We start from the raw sequence: 22,476 nt of genomic DNA on the forward strand, positions 1-22,476 counted from the left end.
TACAATAAAATATACCTCAGAAGAGTAATAATATCAACAACGATAATTTTACAATAAAGTAACAAAACCATAATTATTCGCTCAGTACAGCGATAATAGTAAGAACACGCTGGTGAACAACCTGCTGGTGAACACACTACCGAAGAACACACCACTGAACAACCTTCCACGGAGCACAACGTTGGTCTCTGGAGGTACTCTAGATAATAATATCTAGGTAAAATATATATATATATATATATATATATATATATATTATATATATATATATATATATATATATATATATATATATTTTTATTATATATATATATATATATATATATATATATATATATATATATATATATATATAGAGAGAGAGAGAGAGAGAGAGAGAGAGAGAGAGAGAGCCGTCTCGTAGCACCAACAGTATACCTTATTGCACAAAATACACTCTGTTGTAGAGTAGTAGAGCAAGTTCTACTGTTCTACATTAACAGTAGAACTCCCTTGGGTTACAGCAAGTCACGTACTGACAACGGAACTTACTCTCAAAACACAACACTAATTGCTAGAAAGTGAAGGGACGACAACGTTTCGGTCCGTCCTGGACCATTCTCAAGTCGATTGATCCAGGACGGACCGAAACGTCGTCGTCTCTTCACTTTCTAGTGTGTGGTTTGGTCAACATATTTCAGCCACGTTATTGTGACTCCTCGTCTGCACTAATTGCTGCTTCGCAGAGCATCATAACAACACCACAGCTGGCTTGGGTAATTATTTAATACATATGCTTTTTACTGCAAGTTTTGCCTCTCCTTGGACACTTGTAGGAGTAGTCTCTTGTGTGTGTGGGTAGGGTGTTGGGTTAAGATAGCATGAGTTATTCCTTGCTTGGTGTGGTCGGGGTGTAGGATAACATAATCATTCCTCACGTGGCGTGGTCGTGGATCAGGATAACATGAATATTCCTTGCATGGTGTGGTAGTGGAGCAGGATAACACTTGCATCCCCTGGGCAGCATGGCCGCCAGGGAGGACCCCAGCGTGGGGAGGCAGCCATCAGTGTCTGGTCTTGGTGGATATGGGGAAATTTTTGGGAGGCGGGCGGCGATAGTCACTTTTTCTTGGCGATAACAATCGTATCTGAAACACAGAATGGCTGATTATAAGTAACGACTCATTTTTTGAGAATCCAAAGTCTGTCCTTAATATATTAGAGAAAACAACAACAACAAAAAAACGTGACTATACGTTAAAAATAACAAAAAAAATCTCGATATTCCTCACTCTGGGGAATCGAACCCGCGCAGCCTCTCGGTTTCGGGAAGCCAGAACTCTATTACAATGATCACTTCAGTCCGTCTAAATATGTAAGTTCCATGCACAGGTATACACATTTTTATAGCTACAGGCTCCTTCTAAACTCACATGTTACAGGAATATGAGTGACAGTATGTTGCAGGAATATGAGTGACCACATGTTGCAGGAATATGAGTGACAGTATGTTGCAGGAATATGAGTGACAACATGTTACAGGAATATGAGTGACCACATGTTGCAGGAATATGAGTGACAGTATGTTGCAGGAATATGAGTGACAACATGTTACAGGAATATGAGTGACCACATGTTGCAGGAATATGAGTGACAGTATGTTGCAGGAATATGAGTGACAACATGTTACAGGAATATGAGTGACCACATGTTGCAGGAATATGAGTGACAGTATGTTGCAGGAATATGAGTGACAACATGTTACAGGAATATGAGTTACCACATGTTGCAGGAATATGAGTGACAGTATGTTGCAGGAATATGAGTGACAACATGTTACAGGAATATGAGTGACAACATGTTGCAGGAATATGAGTGACAGTATGTTGCAGGAATATGAGTGACAACATGTTACAGGAATATGAGTGACAACATGTTGCAGGAATATGAGTGACAGCATGTTGCAGGAGTATGAGTGACAACATGTTGCAGGAATATGAGTGACAACATGTTGCAGGAATATGAGTGACAGCATGTTGTAGGAGTATGAGTGACAACATGCTGCAGGAATATGAGTGACCATATGTTGCAGGAAAATGAGTGACAACATGTTGCAGGAATATGAGTGACATGTTGCGGGAGTACGCGTGACAAACATGATGTTCAGCCAATGATATGCGCGAAAAAACAAGAGAATAAATTATTCAAAGTTCAAGTTCAAGTATGTTTATTGAGATAAGAAAGAAATACATCTCAAAGGGATAGAGTAGCTTAGGCTATTTCTATCCCCCAGAATAAATTATACTGGCTTAGGCTATTTCTACCCCCCCCCCCCCAGAATAAATGATACTGGCTTAGGCTATTTCTACCCCCAGAATAAATGATACTGGCTTAGGCTATTTCTACCCCCCTCCAGAATAAATGATACTGTTCACTCAGATGGCTACTGTATATCAGGACAACGTTACAATACAGTCTACACTGAGGCTGGAAGGTTTACCTTTCTTATTTGGGTATTCCTTACCAGTAGCTGAGAATACTTGCGCTCCAACATGGTCCGGAGCATCTCGGCCTGTTGAAGAAAGATAATACTCAAAACATGTGACTGGTCACAGCAGCATCATGCAAAAAAGTGAACATAATTTTTTTAATTTATTTTTTTCAAAACACCATGTGAGGAAAATATCTATTGTTATGTGTACAAATACACAACATGAGGCCTATGATGGCCTACGTGACTTTTGAGTAGACCTACTTTACCGCAATTGTAGGTATATAAATTTCATAAGAATTTGTCTCATGTTGGCAGCTACAGGATAACGGTCATAGTCCTTTCTCGTATAAATTGTACTACACGTATTAAACTCACACTGACTATACTAATACCTCGAAAATAATGAGGACATTTGAACACACACGAGAAAGAAATGGGGACATTTGAGCACACACTAGAGGGGGAAAATAGGGACATTTCATGTGAGTTTCAGCCCATTAAACCTTAGAACGGAATAAGGGAAGGTGAAGATCTCACCTTGGATGTGGAGTAGCAGCAGCCGTCACACAGACAGTCGACTTTCTTCATGCAAGAGCGCCCGCCCTCTGACAGCACCTTCTCCATGTCGATGTTATGTCTGTGTGTGTGGGGGGGGGGGGAGGGGTGAAAGGGAGACACAAGGACTTGCTTAGAACTCTTTACTTTGAAGAACTATTGTGACTTTCATCATTATATACTGGCTCTTATATTCATTGTATACTGTGACTTTCATTATTATACACTTTGACTTCAACTATAATATACTGTGACTTATATTCTAATATACTGTGACTTATATTCTAATATACTGTGACTTCCGTCACTGTATTCTGTGGCTTCCACCATTATATAGTGTGGCTTCCACCCATTGTATACTGTGAATTCCATCATTGTAGCTACATAACTAGAGGAGTTATCAGTCATAATTTGGCTTTTACTGTGTGAACGCGCGAACCCGTGTACGTGTTTGTGAACCCGCGAACTCATGTAAGTGTGTATGAACTAGCGTGTCAATGTATTTATTTGCATATAAGCGCCTCACAGTTTGGTATAAAATGGGACTGACCATCTTCTTTACCTGTTGCATCCCGGGTGGATGTTATAATGGCTTGGCAAGGAGGCGAATTTTAGCTGTTGCTCAGACTCCGTCGCCCATTGTTGCAAGGTGGAGGGCGAGTTGCTCCTGTTGCAGTACCCATACAGCCGGTCCAGCCGGCAGTTGTTGCCCCTGCATGCTAAGGCTTCCTTGCCACGGTCCTCAGCCGAGGAAGCCAGGCTGTACGGTCTCTGGTCTGTGGGGGAGAGGTGGAGTGAGAGAGTGAGTGAGTGAGTGAGTGAGAGAGAGAGAGAGAGAGAGAGAGAGAGAGAGAGAGAGAGAGAGAGAGAGAGAGAGAGAGAGAGAGAGAGAGAGAGAGAGAGAGAGAGAGAGAGAGAGAGAGAGAGAGAGAGAGAGTTGAACCTGTCTCACAAGGCCTACATTTAACAGATATCGTGAGTTGCATATATATATATATATATATATATATATATATATATATATATATATATATATATATATATATATATATATATATATATATATATATATATATAAACTTGGCAAACACAAGACCTGCCTTAAGAGTCCTACACCAGGATTCACAAAGCATTTGTGCAACACTTACGAAACCTGTTCATCTCTCGTTAATCATGGCAGATTTATTTACATTTATTAAACAGTTTACGAGCTTGGAAACTTCCCAACCCAAGGTTATTATTGTTATAGACAACCTTGTAGAGCTTCGGAGCTCAAAATCTATTCAATAAATGTAAACAAAACTGTCACGATTGAAGAAAGATGTACAGGTTTCGTAAGTCTTTGCATAAATGCTTGAAGAATTGTGGCCCTAAATAGAGACGCAAATTTAAGACACATACACATACCAGACCATGGGTCATATACAACACATACCAGGCCAATTTAGGATTATGCAGCACCAGCATTAAATCCATATCTTGATAAACACAGAGAAGCTGGTAGAAATTCAATACCAGTAAGAATACTAGAATTCATTACCAGAAAGTGTAAGGCGATGAAGAGGTTGACAGGAGATGGTACACAACGCAAGGGAACTATCTCCCTAAGTCTTCTACGAGGAACATGAGAGAGACGACCTACAGGTACTGCTTACGGATAAGCAGTACCTGTAGTCTAATCTTATTCCCCCAAGAACACACTGTGATACTCACCTCTGTCTATATTTGACGTAGCGTAAGTGCCATTGCATATGAGGGTGAGGATGGTGGTGAGACACGGCCCGATGATGGTGAAGTCGTCGGGGAGGATGAGCTCTCTGGGCGGCGTCTCGGGGGGACTGTTCCATACGGGTAGTGGCCCCACGTTGTCCAGGAAGCCCGCCTGTCTTGACTGTGGCGCCGCCCGGCTCCCCGCCAGCAGCGCCAGCAGCACCAGGAGCACCACACTCATGGTTGACACGCAACACCTGCAACACCACACGCATGGTTGACACGCAACACCTGCAACACCACACTCATGGTTGACACGCAACACCTGCAACACCACACGCATGGTTGACACGCAACACCTGCAACACCACACTCATGGTTGACACGCAACACCTGCAACACCACACTCATGGTTGACACGCAACACCTGCAACACCACACGCATGGTTGACACGCAACACCTGCAACACCACACTCATGGTTGACACGCAACACCTGCAACACCACACTCATGGTTGACACGCAACACCTGCAACACCACACTCATGGTTGACACGCAACACCTGCAACACCACACGCATGGTTGTCGCAACACAACACTCATGACTATATGTTCATTCAATACAGCTGCCAAACTCCCCTGGTTTATGAATGAAAACGCTTTACACACGACTCACAACTGATGATGTTCGAACACTTCTCAAACAGTCAACCCGTCCTCGACTTAAGTCCATTCCATCCAGCGGTCGACCCCACAGACGCATTCATACATTTAAACATGCTGTTCATTCAAAAAGGGAATGTTCTCAAATATAAATTAATATTATAATATATATATATATATATATATATATATATATATATATATATATATATATATATATATATATATATATACATATATATATATATATATATATATATATATATATATATATATATATATATATATATATATATATATATGTATATATATATATATATATATATATATATATATATATATATATATATATATATATATATATATAGGTTAGGTTAGGTGTTTAGGTTCTGTTGGCGATTATTTGTATCTGTAATACGTGGGTGAAGCATTTACAGCGTTGTGGCTCGAACAAAAGTCGTCAGTGAAGCACTTGTTCCGGAAGTGTTCGAACGAAATCAGTTGTGAGTCGTGTGTAAACCGTTTTTCATTCATAAACAGGGGGTTTGGCGGGTGCATGGAATGGACTTTTGGGTCTTTGTTTGGAGGACGGGCTGTGATGTAATGGACTTGAGTCGAGGACGGGTTGAAATGCTTCACCCACGTACTACAGATACAAACAATCGCCAACAGAACCTGAACACCTAACCTATGCCTATATATGCACAGTATGTTTATATATTATAATATTAATTTACATTTGAGAACATTTCTGTTTTGAATGAACAGCATTTTAAAATTGACGAATGCGTCTTTGGGGTCGCCCGCTGGATGGAATGGACTTGCTCTGAGGACGAGTTGCCTAAACATCTAACCTAATCTAACTTAATAATTATGCCTGACTATACACAGCACTTTATTATGTAATAATATTAATTTATATATGAGAACAAACCTATATTTAATACACAGTATGTTAAAAATTGATGAATTCGTCTTTTGACGGGAGTGGGGGGGGGAGAGAAATTGGCCGCCGCTTTAACGAGCCTGTCCTGAGGACTGGTTGCAGGGAATGTTTATTCCATGCAGCGGTCGACCAAAAACATGCATTCATCAGTTTTAACATTAAGTTCATTAACAATTTCTCAAATGCAAATTAATATGATTATACATTAGCATATTGTGCATATTTAAGCTTAGGTTGCGAGTGGTCGCTATACGGAGCAGGGGTCCCAAGTGGTCGCTATACGGAGCAGGGGTCCCAAGTGGTCGCTATACGGAGCAGGGGTCCCAAGTGGTCGCTATACGGAGCAGCGGTCCCAAGTGGTCGCTATACGGAGCAGGGGTCCCAAGTGGTCGCTATACGGAGCAGGGGTCCCAAGTGGTCGCTATACGGAGCAGGGGTCCCAAGTGGTCGCCAAACTTGCAAGATAACCCCATGCAGGAAGGTCAGTTAAGACCTGTTGACTTGCTTAATCTCACCTAAACAAGTCTTTCAGGCCTCAAGAAGACCTGGGGAAGAAGGTCCCAGGTCTGGCCTGAAGAAGACCTAAGAAGGTCCCAAGTCTGGCCCCAAGAAGACCTAAGAAGAAGGTCCCAGGTCTGGCCCCAAGAAGACCTAAGAAGAAGGTCTCAAGTCTGGCCCCAAGAAGACCTAAGAAGAAGGTCCCAGGTCTGGCCCCAAGAAGACCTAAGAAGAAGGTCTCAGGTCTGGACCCAAGAAGACCTAAGAAGAAGGTCCCAGGTCTGGCCCCAAGAAGACCTAAGAAGAAGGTCCCAGGTCTGGCCCCAAGAAGACCTAAGAAGAAGGTCCCAGGTCTGGCCCCAAGAAGACCTAAGAAGGTCCCAAGTCTGGCCCCAAGAAGACCTAAGAAGAAGGTCCCAGGTCTGGCCCCAAGAAGACCTAAGAAGAAGGTCCCAGGTCTGGCCCCAAGAAGACGAGTCACGTGAGCAAACATAAGAGTCTCCCCCAAAGATGTGCAACCTTGGCGCTCTGGAGGTATGATCCACCATGTTGTTGTTTTGTCTTTCTCGCACCCAGCAGGAAAACTTGGAGACCACCTCACAAACAGCGAACGTTGTTGTGTGGTGGTATAAGCACATTTACGTAAGCACACAGGTCTACTCACGTAATTGTGCTTGCTGGGGATTGAGCTTCGGCTCTTTGGTCCCGCCTCTCAACTATCAATCAACTGGGGTACAGGTTCTTGAGCCTATTGGGCGATAATATATATGTGAAACTGAAACTACATTTGAAAATCATTTCATAGTGCATTTCAATTGTTAATTACGCTAATACTGAACAAATTTTGTCTAATGTCTCTGTGGCTCATTTGGATACTCAGTGTTTCCTTGAGCGAGTACCACCCGTGCTAAATAGTCTGTCTTTATCTAACCTTAACAATTCCTCTGAGAATTTTGTATATTATAATCATGTCTCTTTCAACTCTTCTGTTTTCCAGCGACGTGAAGCTCAGCTCAACTCATACCTCATAGTTCTGGGACATGTCTGGTGACATGCACCTGAAGTTTCTCCAACTTTGTCTTGTAACTGAATAGACTCCACACCTGGAGCTGCATACTCCAGGACTAGTCTTACATATGTGATATACAAGGTTCTCAATGATTACTTACACAAACTTTTAAAGGCAGTTTTCATGTTAGATGTAGAATGTTTCACAGGTGTTGAGTGTTTCACAGGTGTTGAGTGTTTCACAGGTGTTGAGTGTATCACAGGTGTTGAAGGCTATAATAGCCTATATATCAGTCGAGGACGATTGTTAGTAGTGCATCAAAAATATTGACCAATATATAAGAACCCGTATATAGGGACCCGTATATAGGAACCCGTATATAGGGACCCATATATAGGGACCCGTATATAGGGACCCGTATATAAGGACTCAGGTGTCCAAACAGTCAGAGTCATGCATAATGACCATTAAGTGCCTTTTCAGGTCTTCGCTGGCTTCATGTTGTCAAAAGGACCTTAGGATGATACAGCCCGTATGATTTCCACTTGATTTTACAGCGTGGTGCTTCACGAGATGATAGCTATGCTTGCTTTGGAAAGCATTGATCGCTGAGCACGTGCTGGGCCGAGGCACAGGCCAGCTGGTGCACATGGCTCAGCATATGCTGCGTCTGTGTCACGTTAATGAGCATGAAAAAAAGCAACTTGGACAAGCAACCCAAAACACACACACACACACACACACATTATTGTGAAGAGAAAGGAGGATGACGACGTTTCGATCCCTCATGGACCGAAAAGTCGATCTCACACGACTTGATAATAGTCCATGACAGACCGAAACGTCGCCACTCATTTGTCTTCATGTGTGTGTGTGTGTGTGTGTGTGTGTGTGTGTGTGTGTGTGTGTGTGTGTGTGTGTGTGTGTGTGTGTGTGTGTGTGTGTGTGTGTGTGTGTGTGTGTGTGTGTGTGTGTGTACTCACCTAGTTGTACTCACCTAGTTGTGTTTGCGGGGGTTGAGCTCTGGCTCTTTGGTCCCGCCTCTCAACCGTCAATCAACAGGTGTACAGATTCCTGAGCCTATCGGGCTCTGTCATATCTACACTTGAAACTGTGTATGGAGTCAGCCTCCACCACATCACCCCCTAATGCATTCCATTTGTCAACCACTCTGACACTAAAAAAGTTCTTTCTAATATCTCTGTGGCTGTGTGTGTGTGTGTGTGTGTGTGTGTGTGTGTGTGTGTGTGTGTGAGGGGTTACTTGTCTGAGTATATATACTCAAATATACATGTGACACTATTACCTATGATGATTACAGTGCTTGTGCCAATGTTATATAGTTTGTGAATATTTTCAATTTTCAGTCGTTATTTAGCCCCAATAAAAAATTTCCTCTCACTGTTTCGAGCGGCATCTTGTGAAGTTTTGATGGTTGAAACGGCACTATTTTTGGCATATCTTTGGCTTGAAGATGGCATGAGAGAGACGCTACAGTGCCAGTATTCCGGGACATTTGGCACTGTGAGGTCAACACGAAGTTATGGCTTCCAAGGTCATCCCATCAGAACGCAGGTGTACAGCCAGTATAACAGATGCTTTAACATTATGTGCAGATGGCACGCTGCCTTGTGGCTCATGGCACTGACCCATGAAGAAAGCCACGTCTGGGGCACGCTGGCTTGTGGCTCGTGTTGAGTGATTGTGAATAAGTAGCTGTCTCAGGCGACTGTTGTAGGATCCTGTGGCATGGCCGGTATGGGGATCTCGATGAGCCAAACATGCCTTCTGTCCCCCTGATAGCTACAAGCCGTGAAGACGTCCCTACACACAACTCTGACAAGATCACACACCCGCGCTGTTGCTAGGCCGAGCCACCACCAGGCCGGCACATTTCTGAAAGCTTCGCCCGCCTCTGTTCTGGAGGAGGTTAATGCTAGGGAACATAAGGTGGCAGTAGTGTCAGCGGTTTGTCAGTGAGGTACAGCACGCCATCAGCAAGCGCCTCATGGACAAGGTTGGTGGGAATCAGCAGTCTCAGTCGGTCGGACACTTGGTCGGGTCGACACGTCGCCACACCTCAGGTGACTCCCACGTCGGTTGGTGGGAATCAGCAGTCTCAGTCGGTCAGACACTTGGTCGGGTCGACACGTCGCCACACCTCAGGTGACTCCCATGTCGGGACGCCTGTTAACACCGAAGACACTCTTTGTCTGTATTTCAATAACACTTATTCTCGTTTAAACGTTTGCGCATCAGAAAAGCTTAAACGTAAGCCATGACTTTATGCGTGGTCACCTTCTCGAGATCCGTATGTTAATGACTGTTTCATAACCTCCTCATGACGCCTCAGGTATCAGACCTCGAGACGTGTGCTGAGGCTGACCGCTGAGCCCTGACCGGTGCTGGGTCAGCAGGCGTGGTTTCTCCCGCTGCTCTCAGGAATTCTGCTCATGCTTCAGGGAACATAACGTCAGGACCTGAGGAATCTCCACTTGAAGTCTAGTCGAACTTGAACACGCCTCCTTTTATCCCCCACCCAGAAGTCTTCAAGCAGTCCGACGAACTCTTCGAAGTCCTGTAGAAGCCCGTTGAACATTCTAATGCCCTCCAGTAGCCTGAAGAACCCTCCGAAGCCTTTCAGCAACCTCTTGAAACTTCTTGCAGCCGACAAACATCGCTTATGAACGAAAAACACTTGACATGCAGCCTGTCCTCATAAACAAAGGCCAAAGTCCATTCCATTCCATAGAATTGCCTACTTACCCATAATGCAGGTGTTCAGAAAATACACCACAGCCTACTTATGCAAGCTTCCAAGCCAATGGCAACCTCGACGTTGCGTCACACCGTGTGTGACCTTGCGTCACACCATCATGTGACCTTGCGTCACATGATGCAGTTCTTAGGAACGTCAACTACGGCAGTTTACGGAGGCAAGCCGTGCTTTCCAGCACCTCTGTGCGTCCTTGAGCGAGAGATATGTGCTCGGCTGTGAGGTTTTGAGGACTGTTTCCTCGTGCTCAGTTATGAGGTTATGAGGGTCAGGTAGTTCCAGCAATAGATTAAATCATAACAATGTTCTACCGGTAAAAGACACAAAAGCCTCCGAAGCACCGGATTGTTTATGTAACTAGCACAAACACCCTCAAGAATATCATGTATAACTCATGTATATCAGATATCTCATGTATGTTATGTATAACTCGTGTATGTCATGTATGGCTCAGGTTTAGGTTGGCTCAAGAGACGAGACGCAACATTCAATCTTAACTGGATTTTCCCCCAAAGCAACACAATGTAATTAATTGTCATTAAATGCAGATAAGTGCGATTTTTCCTGTATACAATGTATAATTACTGTTCGGATTTCTTTGTAACGGGAGTGTTCGGGGTCAAACTAGTTTCGAACTAGATTCGAGGAAGCTTCCTCGAATCACTCGAAATGTATAGTCAGTAAATGAAGAGGCTAAAGGTCAAATTTCAATTTGAAATGATGCAAAGGATTCCGTTGTTATTCTTTGCTGGGTGTTTATGTCCCGATATTGTTTTCTGTTGCGTGTTCTAAAGTCTGTTATTGTTGGCTGTCGCCTGTTCCAGAGTACGTTATTATTATTGTTTACGGATCCATTGTTGTTCCAGCTGGGAGTTCAAAAGTTGTTATTGTTCAATTTTGAGTGTTCTTGTAACTGTTCCGTAAGTACGACCAAAGTGTTCCGTAAATACGGACTAAGTAGCTCCCAAAAATCTAGATATAATACTTCAATACTATAATGATGACTATGAAAGAAGTCACACTATACAAGTCACACTACGGGCTCACCATAGCCCGTGCTACTTGCCCCGCTCCTGTGCCAGGTAAGTCCACTACGGGCTCACCATAGCCCGTTCTACTTACCCCGCTCCTGTGCCAGGTAAGTCCACTACGGGCTCACCATAGCCTGTGCTACTTGCCGCTCCTGTGCCAGGTAAGTCCACTACGGGCTCAACATAGCCCGTGCTACTTGAAACTTTTGTTACCAGTAGCTGACTCTTAAACAACAACAACAACAACAAAATGAAAGACACACCTGGTCTCCTACAGTGACACACCTCACCATACAGCCCGTCCTCCTAAGATTTCCCAACGTCAAGAAACCGTCGTACTATAGTGCCCTTAATCTAACCTACCAGAGAACCCCCAAAAATCAGAAAACGGGACAGTACGTCAATTTTGTGAACCGCTCACCATTTTCTACTACGACAATTGAACATACGTCAAAATATGACGTTCTATTAGGAAGACGGGTTGTATCATACAAGCAACAAGATGGCGATAGTTAGCCCACAAAATCTTAATTATTGTAAGTTGCTGTTTCAAGTTAAAACCTTTAACTGTATGTGTTAAACCCTTATTAATCATGTGTTGAAACCCTTTGTCAACTAGCGTTAAAACCCCCTTGGCTATATGTTAAAATTCTTAACCGTATGTTAAAACCCTTAGGGGTTGTGAAGATGTACGTGGGTGTGAAGATGATGACTGGTACGTGGGTTGTGAAGATGATGACTGGTACGTGGGTTGTGAAGATGATGACTGGTACGTGGGTTGTGTGACTGGAGAGATCATGCGAGACAGGCATGTCAGTCAGCACTATGAAGAGACACCTGGGGCTGTGTCAGAGGCGGTTGTTGCTATTCCTTTCTCCTCCTCCTCCTCCTCCTCCTCCTCCTTCTCTTTCTCCTCCTCCTTCTCCTCCTCCTCCTCCTTATCTTTCTCCTCCTCCTCCTCCTCCCCTTCTCTTTCTCCTCCTCCTCCCCTTCTCTTTCTCCTCCTCCTCCCATTCTCTTTCTCCTCCTCCAGTTCATCGTGGATGCTGTTGCTACAGCATTGCATTGCTGCTGCTCTGGCTGCAGCGGCTCCTCCTGCTGTTTGTTGATCCTCCTTCATCTGTTTTTCCATTTGTTGCTGTTGATGATTGAGCTGTTTGCAGCTTTCCCTTCTGTTGCTCCTCCTCCTCCTTTTACTCCTGCTGTTTTTGTTTTTACTGTTGGTGCTCCTCTTTCCTCGTATTCCTGGTGATGGTGAGGGGGCAAACCTTCTCAGCCAGGCCGCCTCATCCTGACTTGAAGCAGCACCTGGTGGTGATGGCGATTCTTCAGACCCAATATCTTGACAGCTCCGGCGCTGCAAGAATGATACACAGCTGCACCCTGGAAACACAAACCGAAACTGTCTCTACACTTTTCCGCTTGTTACAACTTGTAATAAAGTTGTTACATCTTGGCTTAACGTGTTTATGACGTATTAGAACGTTGTTACAACTTGCTATATTGGTTGTTATAACTGGTTAGGAAGTGTTAAAATTTGTTCGAACGTTGTACCAACGTCGTAGTTTCGGTGTGTGTTCGGCGGGGATCATGGTGTGGGACTATCCACGGGAACCCAGCCGTGCTGATATCTATATGACCCTAGGTAATGGAGGTGGCATTGCCAACTATACATGTAGGAGTAGTAAATCACAAGCATATGGACCTTGGGGTCATCGGTACACATGTATGTTCTGCATAACCTTGGAGACCTTTGACCTCCCCTGAGGCAAGTGTGCCCGTGTGTTCAAAGAATTGTGTTCTAGCTTCATTGACCCCTTCTAGAGACCCAAGAGATGTCACTTTCCTGTTTCAGCGCCTCGCCGGGGCCGTCCAGAGGGGAAATGCTTGCTTTATCCCCAGTTCATGGCCGGAATTTGATGAGAACGAAGAGTCGCAAACTTTGATCACTTATGATGACCAAACATCATATATCAGAACATGAATAAACGACGACATTTCAGTCTGTCATGGATCGTGATCAGTAGAAAATGGTCCGGGGAGAGACAGAACCATCCTTGTTTATTTATTTTCTGATATTTCAGCCCCGTTACTGGGACTCATCGACTGTTCTGATCGTTCACGAACCTTTCATTATCATAAATATGGTTCACAAAGAGTGGTTAATAAAATTTACACACAAATTCTTCGTACTTATACTCTGTTGGATGAGGTGATATGGTACAAAAGTTTAGGGTGAGGTGACAAACACAAGACAGAACACGAAACAATGGGTATAAATTGGATAAGTTAACATATGAATGGAAGTAACTGCAGAAGGCCTATTGGCCCATACTTCATCTTGCTGCTTCCATATTGGTTCGGGGTCTTGAAATGGGTAGAATGTAGTTGTGCATTAATTGGCTGTTGATTGCTGGTGTTGACTTTTTGATGTGTAGTGCCTCGCTGATGTCAAGCCGCCTGCTATCGCTGTACCTATCGATGATTTCTGTGTTGTTTGTTAAAATTTCTCTGGTGATGGTTTGGTTGTGAGAAGAGATTATATGTTCCTTGATGGAGCCCTGTTGCTTATGCATTGTTAATCGCCTGGAAAGAGACGTTGTTGCCTTGCCTATATACTGAGTTCTTTGGGGCTTACAGTCCCCAAGTGGATATTTAAAGGCATAGGCGACGTTGGTCTCCTTTAAGGCGTTCTGCTTTGTATCTGGAGAGTTTTTCATGAGTAGATTTGCCGTTTTTTGGTTTTATAATAAATTGTCAATTATATTTTCTGATTTTTGTCTGTAGGGATAAAGATATCAACAATATCTTTCAGGACCCTTTCCTCTCCCAGAACCCCATCAAGCAGGTAAAGTATTTACCCAGCCAGGCCAGGAGTTGTGCGTGTGTGTGTGCGTGTGTGTGTACGTGTGTGTGTGTGTGTGTGTGTGTGTGTGTGTGTGTGTGTGTGTGTGTGTGTGTGTGTGTGTGTGTGTGTGTGTGTGTGTGTGTGTGTGTGTGTGTGTACTCACCTAATTGTACTCACCTAATTGTGCTTGCTTGGGTTGAGCTTTGGCTCTTTGGTCCCGCCTCTCAACTGTCAATCAACTGGTGTACAGATTCCTGAGCCTACTGGGCTCTATCATATCTACATTTGAAACTGTGTATGGAGTCAGCCTCCACCACATCACTTCCTAGTGCATTCCATTTATTAACTACTCTGACACTGAAAAAATTCTTTCTAACGTCTCTGTGGCTCATCTGGGTACTAAGTTTCTACCTGTGTCCCCTTGTTCGTGTCAAACCCGTGCTGAAGAGTTTGTCTTTGTCCACCCTGTCAATTCCCCTGAGAATTTTGTAGGTGGTTATCATGTCTCCCCTTACTCTTCTGTTTTCCAGGGATGTGAGGTTCAGCTCCTTTAGCCTTTCCTCGTAGCTCAATCCTCTCAGTTCCGGGACGAGCCTGGTGGCATACCGCTGAATCTTCTCTAACTTTGTCTTGTGTTTAACTAGGTATGGACTCCAGGCTGGAGCTGCATACTCCAGGATTGGTCTTACATAAATGGTATACAGGGTTCTGAAAGATTCCTTACACAAGTTTCTGAAGGCAGTTCTTATGTTGGCCAGTCTAGCATATGCCGCTGATGATATTCTTTTGATGTGGGCCTCTGGGGACAGGTTCGGTGTGATATCAACCCCCAGATCCTTCTCTCTATTTGACTCTTGCAGGATTTCCCCTCCCAGATGATACCTTGTGTTCAGCCTCCTGCTCTCTTCGCCTAATTTCATCACCTTACACTTTCCCGAGTTGAGCTTTAGCAGCCATTTTTTAGACCATTCCTCCAGTTTATCCAGGTCTTCCTGTAGTCTCTGTCTATCTTCATCCGTCTTGATTCTTCTCATAATTTTTGCATCATCAGCAAACATCGAGAGGAATGAGTCTATACCCTCTGGAAGATCGTTCACATATATTAGAAACACGATGGGTCCAAGTACTGAGCCCTGAGCCCAAGTACTGAGCCCAAGTACTGTGTGTGTGTGTGTGTGTGTGTGTGTGTGTGTGTGTGTGTGTGTGTGTGTGTGTGTGTGTGTGTGTGTGTGTGTGTGTATGTGTGTGTGTGTGTGTGTGTGTGTGTGTGTGTGTGTGTGTGTGTGTGTGTGTGTGTGTGTGTTGGCGTTGCCACATTGTTTGTTGAATACATGTTGCGTTATCAGTGTGCTGTGTGTGTGTGGAACGTCAAGATGAGATGATCAACAGCTTCTCGCTAGTACGCCGTTTAAGCGAGAGCTACACACACACACACACACACACACACACACACACACACACACACACACACACACACACACACACACACACACACACACACAAGCCGGGCTAAAGGGGCCCGGCTTAGATTCCCGGCCGAGGCAGAAACATATTGGAAGAGTTTCTTTCACCTAATGCACCTGTTCACCTAGCAATAAATTAGTTGGGAGTTAGGCAGCTTTTACAGGCTGAATCCTGGAGGAATGTGTATGACAGAAGAGAGATACAAAGAGACAGAGATATAAAAATTGACAAGAGATAGAGAAAATAATTTGTGAATAAGATCTTGGCATCTCAATCATGATACTTGAGGTTATCTTGAGGTTATCTTGAGATGATTTCGGGGCTTTAGTGTCCCCGCGGCCCAGTCCTAGACCAGGCCTCCACCCCCAGGAAGCTGCCGTGACAGCTGACTAACTCCCAGGTACCTATTTTACTGCTAGGTAACAGGGGCAAATTGTGAAAGAAACTCTGCCCATTGTTTCTCGCCGGCGCCCGGGATCGAACCCGGGACCACAGGATCACGTGACCAGCGTGCTGTCCGCTCGTCCGACCGGCTCCCTGTTGTTGAGCCGGTCTGTTGACACGCTTGCACAGACAGCCTGTAGTAGACCATGAGTACACATTTATGGATGTTTCAGTACACATGGACCCAGAAAATGTTGAAACAATGTCTGATTAAAATGTTGACCAAACCACACACTAGAAAGTGAAGGGACGACGACGTTTCGGTCCGTCCTGGACCAGTCTCAAGTTGACTGTGAATGTCCATTCTCACAATCGACTTGAGAATGGTCCAGGACGGACCGAAACGTCGTCGTCCCTTCACTTTCTAGTGTGTGGTTTGGTCAGCATACTTCAGCCACGTTATTGTGACTCCTCGTCTGCGTCTGATTAAAATCTTTCTGGCTTGATAGATATATTAAAGCCTGAAAGCTGCCCGTCTTTATTAAATCTGATGAAGCCCTCACAGGTGAAATGTCAGCTGCCATTGTCGTGTGTTGTAGGAGGGCGATGTAGCAAGGTGCTGTAGCAGGGTGTTGTAGCAAAATGTTGTAGGTGTTGTAGGAGTTTATGAAGATAATGAGTATGGCTGCAATTTTTAGACAGTAGTGAATGCCTGTTGCCAGGAGTCACTAGCCTGAGTACTAAGCGACTGGAAGCCATACCCAGCACCAGAGGTGGAGCGTCTGGTAGCCATACCCAGCACCAGAGGTGGAGCGTCTGGTAGCCATACCCAGCACCACAGGTGGAGCGTCTGGTAGCCATACCCAGCACCACAGGTGGAGCGTCTGGTAGCCATACCCAGCACCACAGGTGGAGCGTCTGGTTGCTGACAGGAGCGACCAGACGGACCAGGAATACCCTCGCCCCATGCCCAAAGAGGCCAGGGCAGAAGAAGATATAAAGAAGCACCTCCAGGAGGCCCCAAGTGAATGTGTCTGTGGCGGGGCACGCGTTCTCCGCCCTGCTGACTGGTGCTGTTTGGCCTTCATGTACACGCATTCTCTCTCTCTCTCTCTCTCTCTCTCTCTCTCTCTCTCTCTCTCTCTCTCTCTCTCTCTCTCTCTCTCTCTCTCTCTCTCTCTCTCTCTCTCTCTCTCTCTCTCGCTCTCTCTCTCTCTCTCTCTCTCTCTCTCTCTCTCTCTCTCTCTCTCTCTCTCTCTCTCTCTCTCTCTCTCTCTCTCTCTCTCTCTCTCTCTCTCTCGCTCTCTCTCGCTCTCTCTCTCTCTCTCTCTCTCTCTCTCTCTCTCTCTCTCTCTCTCTCTCTCTCTCTCTCTCTCTCTCTCTCTCTCTCTCTCTCTCTCTCTCTCTCGCTCTCTCTCTCCTTCTCACTCTCTCTCCTTTCAGTACTGGATGAAAATGGGAGATAAATTTGCATGTAACAAATATGAAATGAAGAAATATGATATGAAATATGATATGATTCTTTTCATATGATAATATGAAAAGAAATGAAATGAAGACCTTGGGGTCCCCAGAACTCTGTGGCCCAATCTATGCTGCCCAAAACCTTCAGGTCTGACAGGAGGGAAATCACTGACACACAAAGGGGTGGAAACCACTCAAAAATCTGGTCAGTCTAGATTTGAGACTTATATATGTATATGGACAGCACCAAATGTTCCCTAGACAGTGAGGTATAATGATTTCCAGGATGAAGCTGTATGCTACGGCCCCCTGTGGTAGGTGACTGACTACACGCGACCATGCAGCATCCTCATCCTAAACGCCCCAGGTGTAAACTGGAGGATGTAAACTCTGTCAGGAGGAAGTTATACTCTTCAGCGTTACAGCAGAACTGGAGTTTTGTTAATTCTGTAATACACTCTCGTGTTCTAGATGTTGTCTTCACCGTATCAATCCGCTAAATCAAAGTCTGTGTTTGATGACCAATTTTAACTGTTGTAAACATACTAAAAGCCCGCAAAACACACCGAAACTACGACGTTGGTACAACGTTCGAACAAGTTTTAACACCTCCTAACCAGTTATAACAACCAATATAGCAAGTTGTAACAACGGTCTAATACGTCATAAACACGCTAAGCCAAGGCGTAACAACTTTATTACAAGTTGTAACAAGCGGAAAATAGAGGCAGTTTCGGTTTGTGTTTCCAGGGAGTGTTCTTCACTTTTACTCAAGGTCATTAGAGTTCTCCATTTGCTAGCCAGGAACCATCAGAGTTCTTCATCTGTCTGCTTGGCATTAATGCAGAGATTTTATCTGGGCTTGTATTCATGTATTTATTTGTATCTACTTACAGTTCAACGTAGTGTGCTTAGCCCCGTACGCCTCTGAGTGTGTTCCTACATATGTGTTACATATGACCTCTATACTTCCCTGCTTCGCGATCACAAACTTCTACTAATTCATCTGACAACTTCCTCCAGAGAAGGCTGCAAATGTCGCCGACCACCGCAGCTGGGGACAAGGAAGGCTGCAAATCTAAAGCAGTGAAATGTAGATGTTTGAAACACAAGATGAGTAGCAGCTGAACGGAGGCGCTGGAGGGTGGATTATAAGCGAGGCCCAGAGGGGACGAGAGAGAGAGAGAGAGAGAGAGAGAGAGAGAGAGAGAGAGAGAGAGAGAGAGAGAGAGAGAGAGAGAGAGAGAGAGAGAGAGAGAGAGAGAGAGAGAGAGAGAGAGAGAGAGAAAGAAAGAGAGAGTGGGTGTGAGAGAGAGAGAGAGAGAGAGAGAGAGAGAGAGAGAGAGAGAGAGAGAGAGAGAGAGAGAGAGAGAGAGAGAGAGAGAGAGAGAGAGAGAAAGAGAGAGTGGGTGTGAGAGAGAGAGAGAGAGAGAGAGAGAGAGAGAGAGAGAGAGAGAGAGAGAGAGAGAGAGAGAGAGAGAGAGAGAGAGAAAGAAAGAAAGAGAGAGTGGGTGTGAGAGAGAGAGAGAGAGAGAGAGAGAGAGAGAGAGAGAGAGAGAGAGAGAGAGAGAGAGAGAGAGAGAGAGAGAGAGCGAGAGAGAGAGATATGACATGACTGAACATTTACAAAGCATAACACAAGCAACAAGAGACACACACCTCACTAAACATGCCATATACTCTACATGTGTGGTGTTCGTTTTTGATGTGAGGGTATTTTTCCTGAAGGAGGGGGTCTTACAACTCTTTTTTTAGAGCGCTCTTAACATCAGTGTGTGTGTGTAATTACCTAAGTGTTGTTTCAGGGTGAGAGCTACGCTCGTGGTGTCCCGTCTTCCCAGCACTCTTTGTTGTGTGCGTATGTACTCACCTAGTTGTGCTTGCGGGGGTTAAGCTCCGCTCTTTTGCCCCGCCTCTCAACTGTCACTCAATCAACTGTTACTAAGTACTAACTAATTTTTTCCCCACACACACACACAGGAAACAGCCCATACCAGCTGTCTAGCTCCCAGGAACCTATTTACTGCTAGGTAACAGGGTGAAAGAAACTCTGCCTATTTAGTTTCTCGCCGGCGCTGGGAATCGAACCCGGGACCACAGGATCACGCGTCCAGCGTGCTGTCCAGTCACCCACCTTGCCTAGCCTCCGGCCCTCTGTGTGAGTGTGTGTATTCACCTAGTTGTGCTTGCGGGGGTTGAGCTTTGCTCTTTCGGCCCGCCTCTCAACTGTGTGTGTGTGTGTGTGTGTGTGTGTGTGTGTGTGTGTGTGTGTGTGTGTGCGTGCGTGCGTGCGTGCGTGCGTGCGTGTGTGTGTGTGTGTGTGTGTGTGTGTGTGTGTGTGTGTGTGTGTGTGTGTGTGTGTGTGTGTGTGTGTGTGTGTGTGTGCGTGCGTGCGTTCGTGCGTGTGTGAGCTTAACTATTGTGTGCGAGTGTTTGCGTGACCAGCCCGTCAACTCGGTGACAACAGTAGCTGATACAAGCACTTCACACCCCCCCCCCCTCCTCCTCCCCCGGTGACGACCTCGCCAGGAAACAAGACCAAGGAGTCATCAAGGTAGCAGCAGGACAGAGGCACGGAATAACACTCTCAGTGTCCTGTGCATAATTCCCAACAGAAATGGCACCAGAAATTACCTATATACGGAAAACAAAATTCCAGTGAGAACTAATAATAATAATAATAATAATAATAATAATAATAATAATAATAATAATAATAATAATAATAATAATAAAGATGAGAAAATCACTTGGGCTATGAGGTGGATGCGAACCAACGATCAAGGCATTGCCAATCCCCCGCAAGCACAATTAGGTGAGTACAGAAGAAGAAGCCTTTTAGGCATATTGGTCATAAGCTTATTGAATGCAACACGAGTCATAAACATTTAAATTAGAAGCAGCCAATGGGCCTGTGCCTCAGGCTACAGCCCACGCGGGAATATCCCTGAACAAACTTCAAGTTTTCCCTGGTATACAGGTTCCATGTACCTGGTGATCATCTCACACGTTCCCTGGTATACTGAAGGTGATGCATCTTCTATTATCCTGAACAGTATATTGGTAACGTAAACCATCTTGGTTTACAGTCATTATAAATTATAAACTCGGTGATAACTTAAAATTGCAGTTTAATGATCGAAGTTAATATCACGTTACAATTTATAATCAGTATTATTTTATTTATCTGCGATATTACATATAAGCTTTCGCAAGAGTCATAAGTGCTGTAATATACGTTCTTCAGTAACTTTATTCTGCTGGAAAACGACAGAAGTCACGGGTAATTGCCACGTTAGAGCTAATGTATTTATATATTTACTGTACTCTTCTTAGGGGAAATAATGATTCTGAGAAATAATGATCCTGAGGTCAGCATCATGCAACAGTGAAGAACTTGAACATCAGCAAGAAAAACATAACAAAAAAATACCCAAGTCCAACAAGGGTAGTAGGCTGGGCAGGAAGAACTAGACCTGTCTCTCCCATACGTCCCACTGGACGTACTCCGGGACAACTGGACTTGACTTACGTGCAGGAGAAAAAAATTAAAAAAACACTCTCATACATCCCTTTTCCCCCATTCCTTGACTTACGTGCAGGAGAGCAGCAGAGGCAGACATGAATCTCGGCTTGCTGGGGAACTGACACGGTAGAATTCACAGACACCTGGTACCCGGGCCAGAGGTGGATCAGGCTTTCTCTCTGCTACCTCACTTAGACACTCACACTCTCCACGCATGAATTTGTTTTTTCTAATGAACACTCTACACGGTGAACACCGAAGCTAAGGCCTTGTGAGGGAAGACGAGAGTCGAGGAGGAGGTGGAGGACGACTCGACGACGTGCAAATGACGACTCAGGTCCTGCAGGAAACATCAAATGTTTTAGCACCAAGCACTCTCCTCGGTGAATTAATATCCCGTGTGGAGTTTTAACCCGAGGAGTATATCACTCTGTGTGGGTGTTGCCGTGGCCTGCTGGCAGCCATCACCCCCACCGTCCACACAGCACTGACACTGATATACATGTGAAGGATCCATGTGCAGTGATGAGCGGAGACCGCGACACCAGAGTCACGAGCCAGCAAGTGCGTGGTGCCCAAGATGGAGGGAGGGTGGCACCTAGAGGCAGCTAGGCTCCCACACTCTTCGTCATGTACCGCTGGGGAGGTCAGCCCGGCGGGCCACTCTTGTACTTCACTGACCGACGCGTTAACATTACACACTCTTTCTCGCTCTCCATTGGACAGTTTTTTTAATATTTCGATCTATTTCTTCTAGCCATTGTTATCGTTCACATTTATTTGAGATGAGGATAAATGATTAAGCACATGCATGGAGGTGCTGGTGCCGCGGACTTGTGGCGTAAGTGTGAGTACAGCAGATAAGTGCTGGCCTCAGCACTTCCTCCGGCCAGTAACAAGTTACTGTTGTTGTCCCAACTAGACAACCACCTGGTGCCGTCAATCAACCCGTCCGCCTAAGGTTTCCCAACGTCAAGAAAACGGTCAATGTAAAGTGTCCTCTCCTAACCTACCAGAGGACCCCAAACAGAAAATGGAACAGTACGTCACTTTTGCAAACCCCTTCCAGTTTCTAGTACGACAGTTTTTGGCCTTATGTAACGCATACGTGGAAAAGCGACGCTGTTT

The 22,476-nt window shown here is 44.8% G+C and overlaps 1 protein-coding gene across 2 annotated transcripts; it reads right to left on the reverse strand.

The window, feature by feature from the left end:
• Positions 1–375: 375 nt before the first annotated feature.
• Positions 376–22,009, reverse strand: LOC123762191 (uncharacterized). Of its 2 annotated transcripts, none has more exons than XM_069335613.1 (6): positions 21,419–22,009; positions 4,742–4,995; positions 3,591–3,804; positions 3,011–3,110; positions 2,504–2,551; positions 376–1,127 (listed from the first exon to the last, which is right to left on the reverse strand). In XM_069335613.1, the coding sequence occupies exons 1-6, from the start codon at positions 21,562–21,564 to the stop codon at positions 1,044–1,046; spliced, it is 846 nt and encodes a 281-aa protein (XP_069191714.1). In that variant the 5' UTR covers positions 21,565–22,009; the 3' UTR covers positions 376–1,043. The 2 variants fall into 2 exon arrangements, with proteins under 2 accessions (XP_069191714.1, XP_069191713.1); XM_069335612.1 differs by having other exon boundaries at positions 2,480–2,551; positions 21,419–21,999.
• Positions 22,010–22,476: the final 467 nt, after the last annotated feature.

Source organism: Procambarus clarkii, chromosome 34 (assembly GCF_040958095.1).
Source record: "Procambarus clarkii isolate CNS0578487 chromosome 34, FALCON_Pclarkii_2.0, whole genome shotgun sequence".
NCBI classification, from domain to species: Eukaryota; Metazoa; Arthropoda; class Malacostraca; order Decapoda; family Cambaridae; genus Procambarus; species Procambarus clarkii.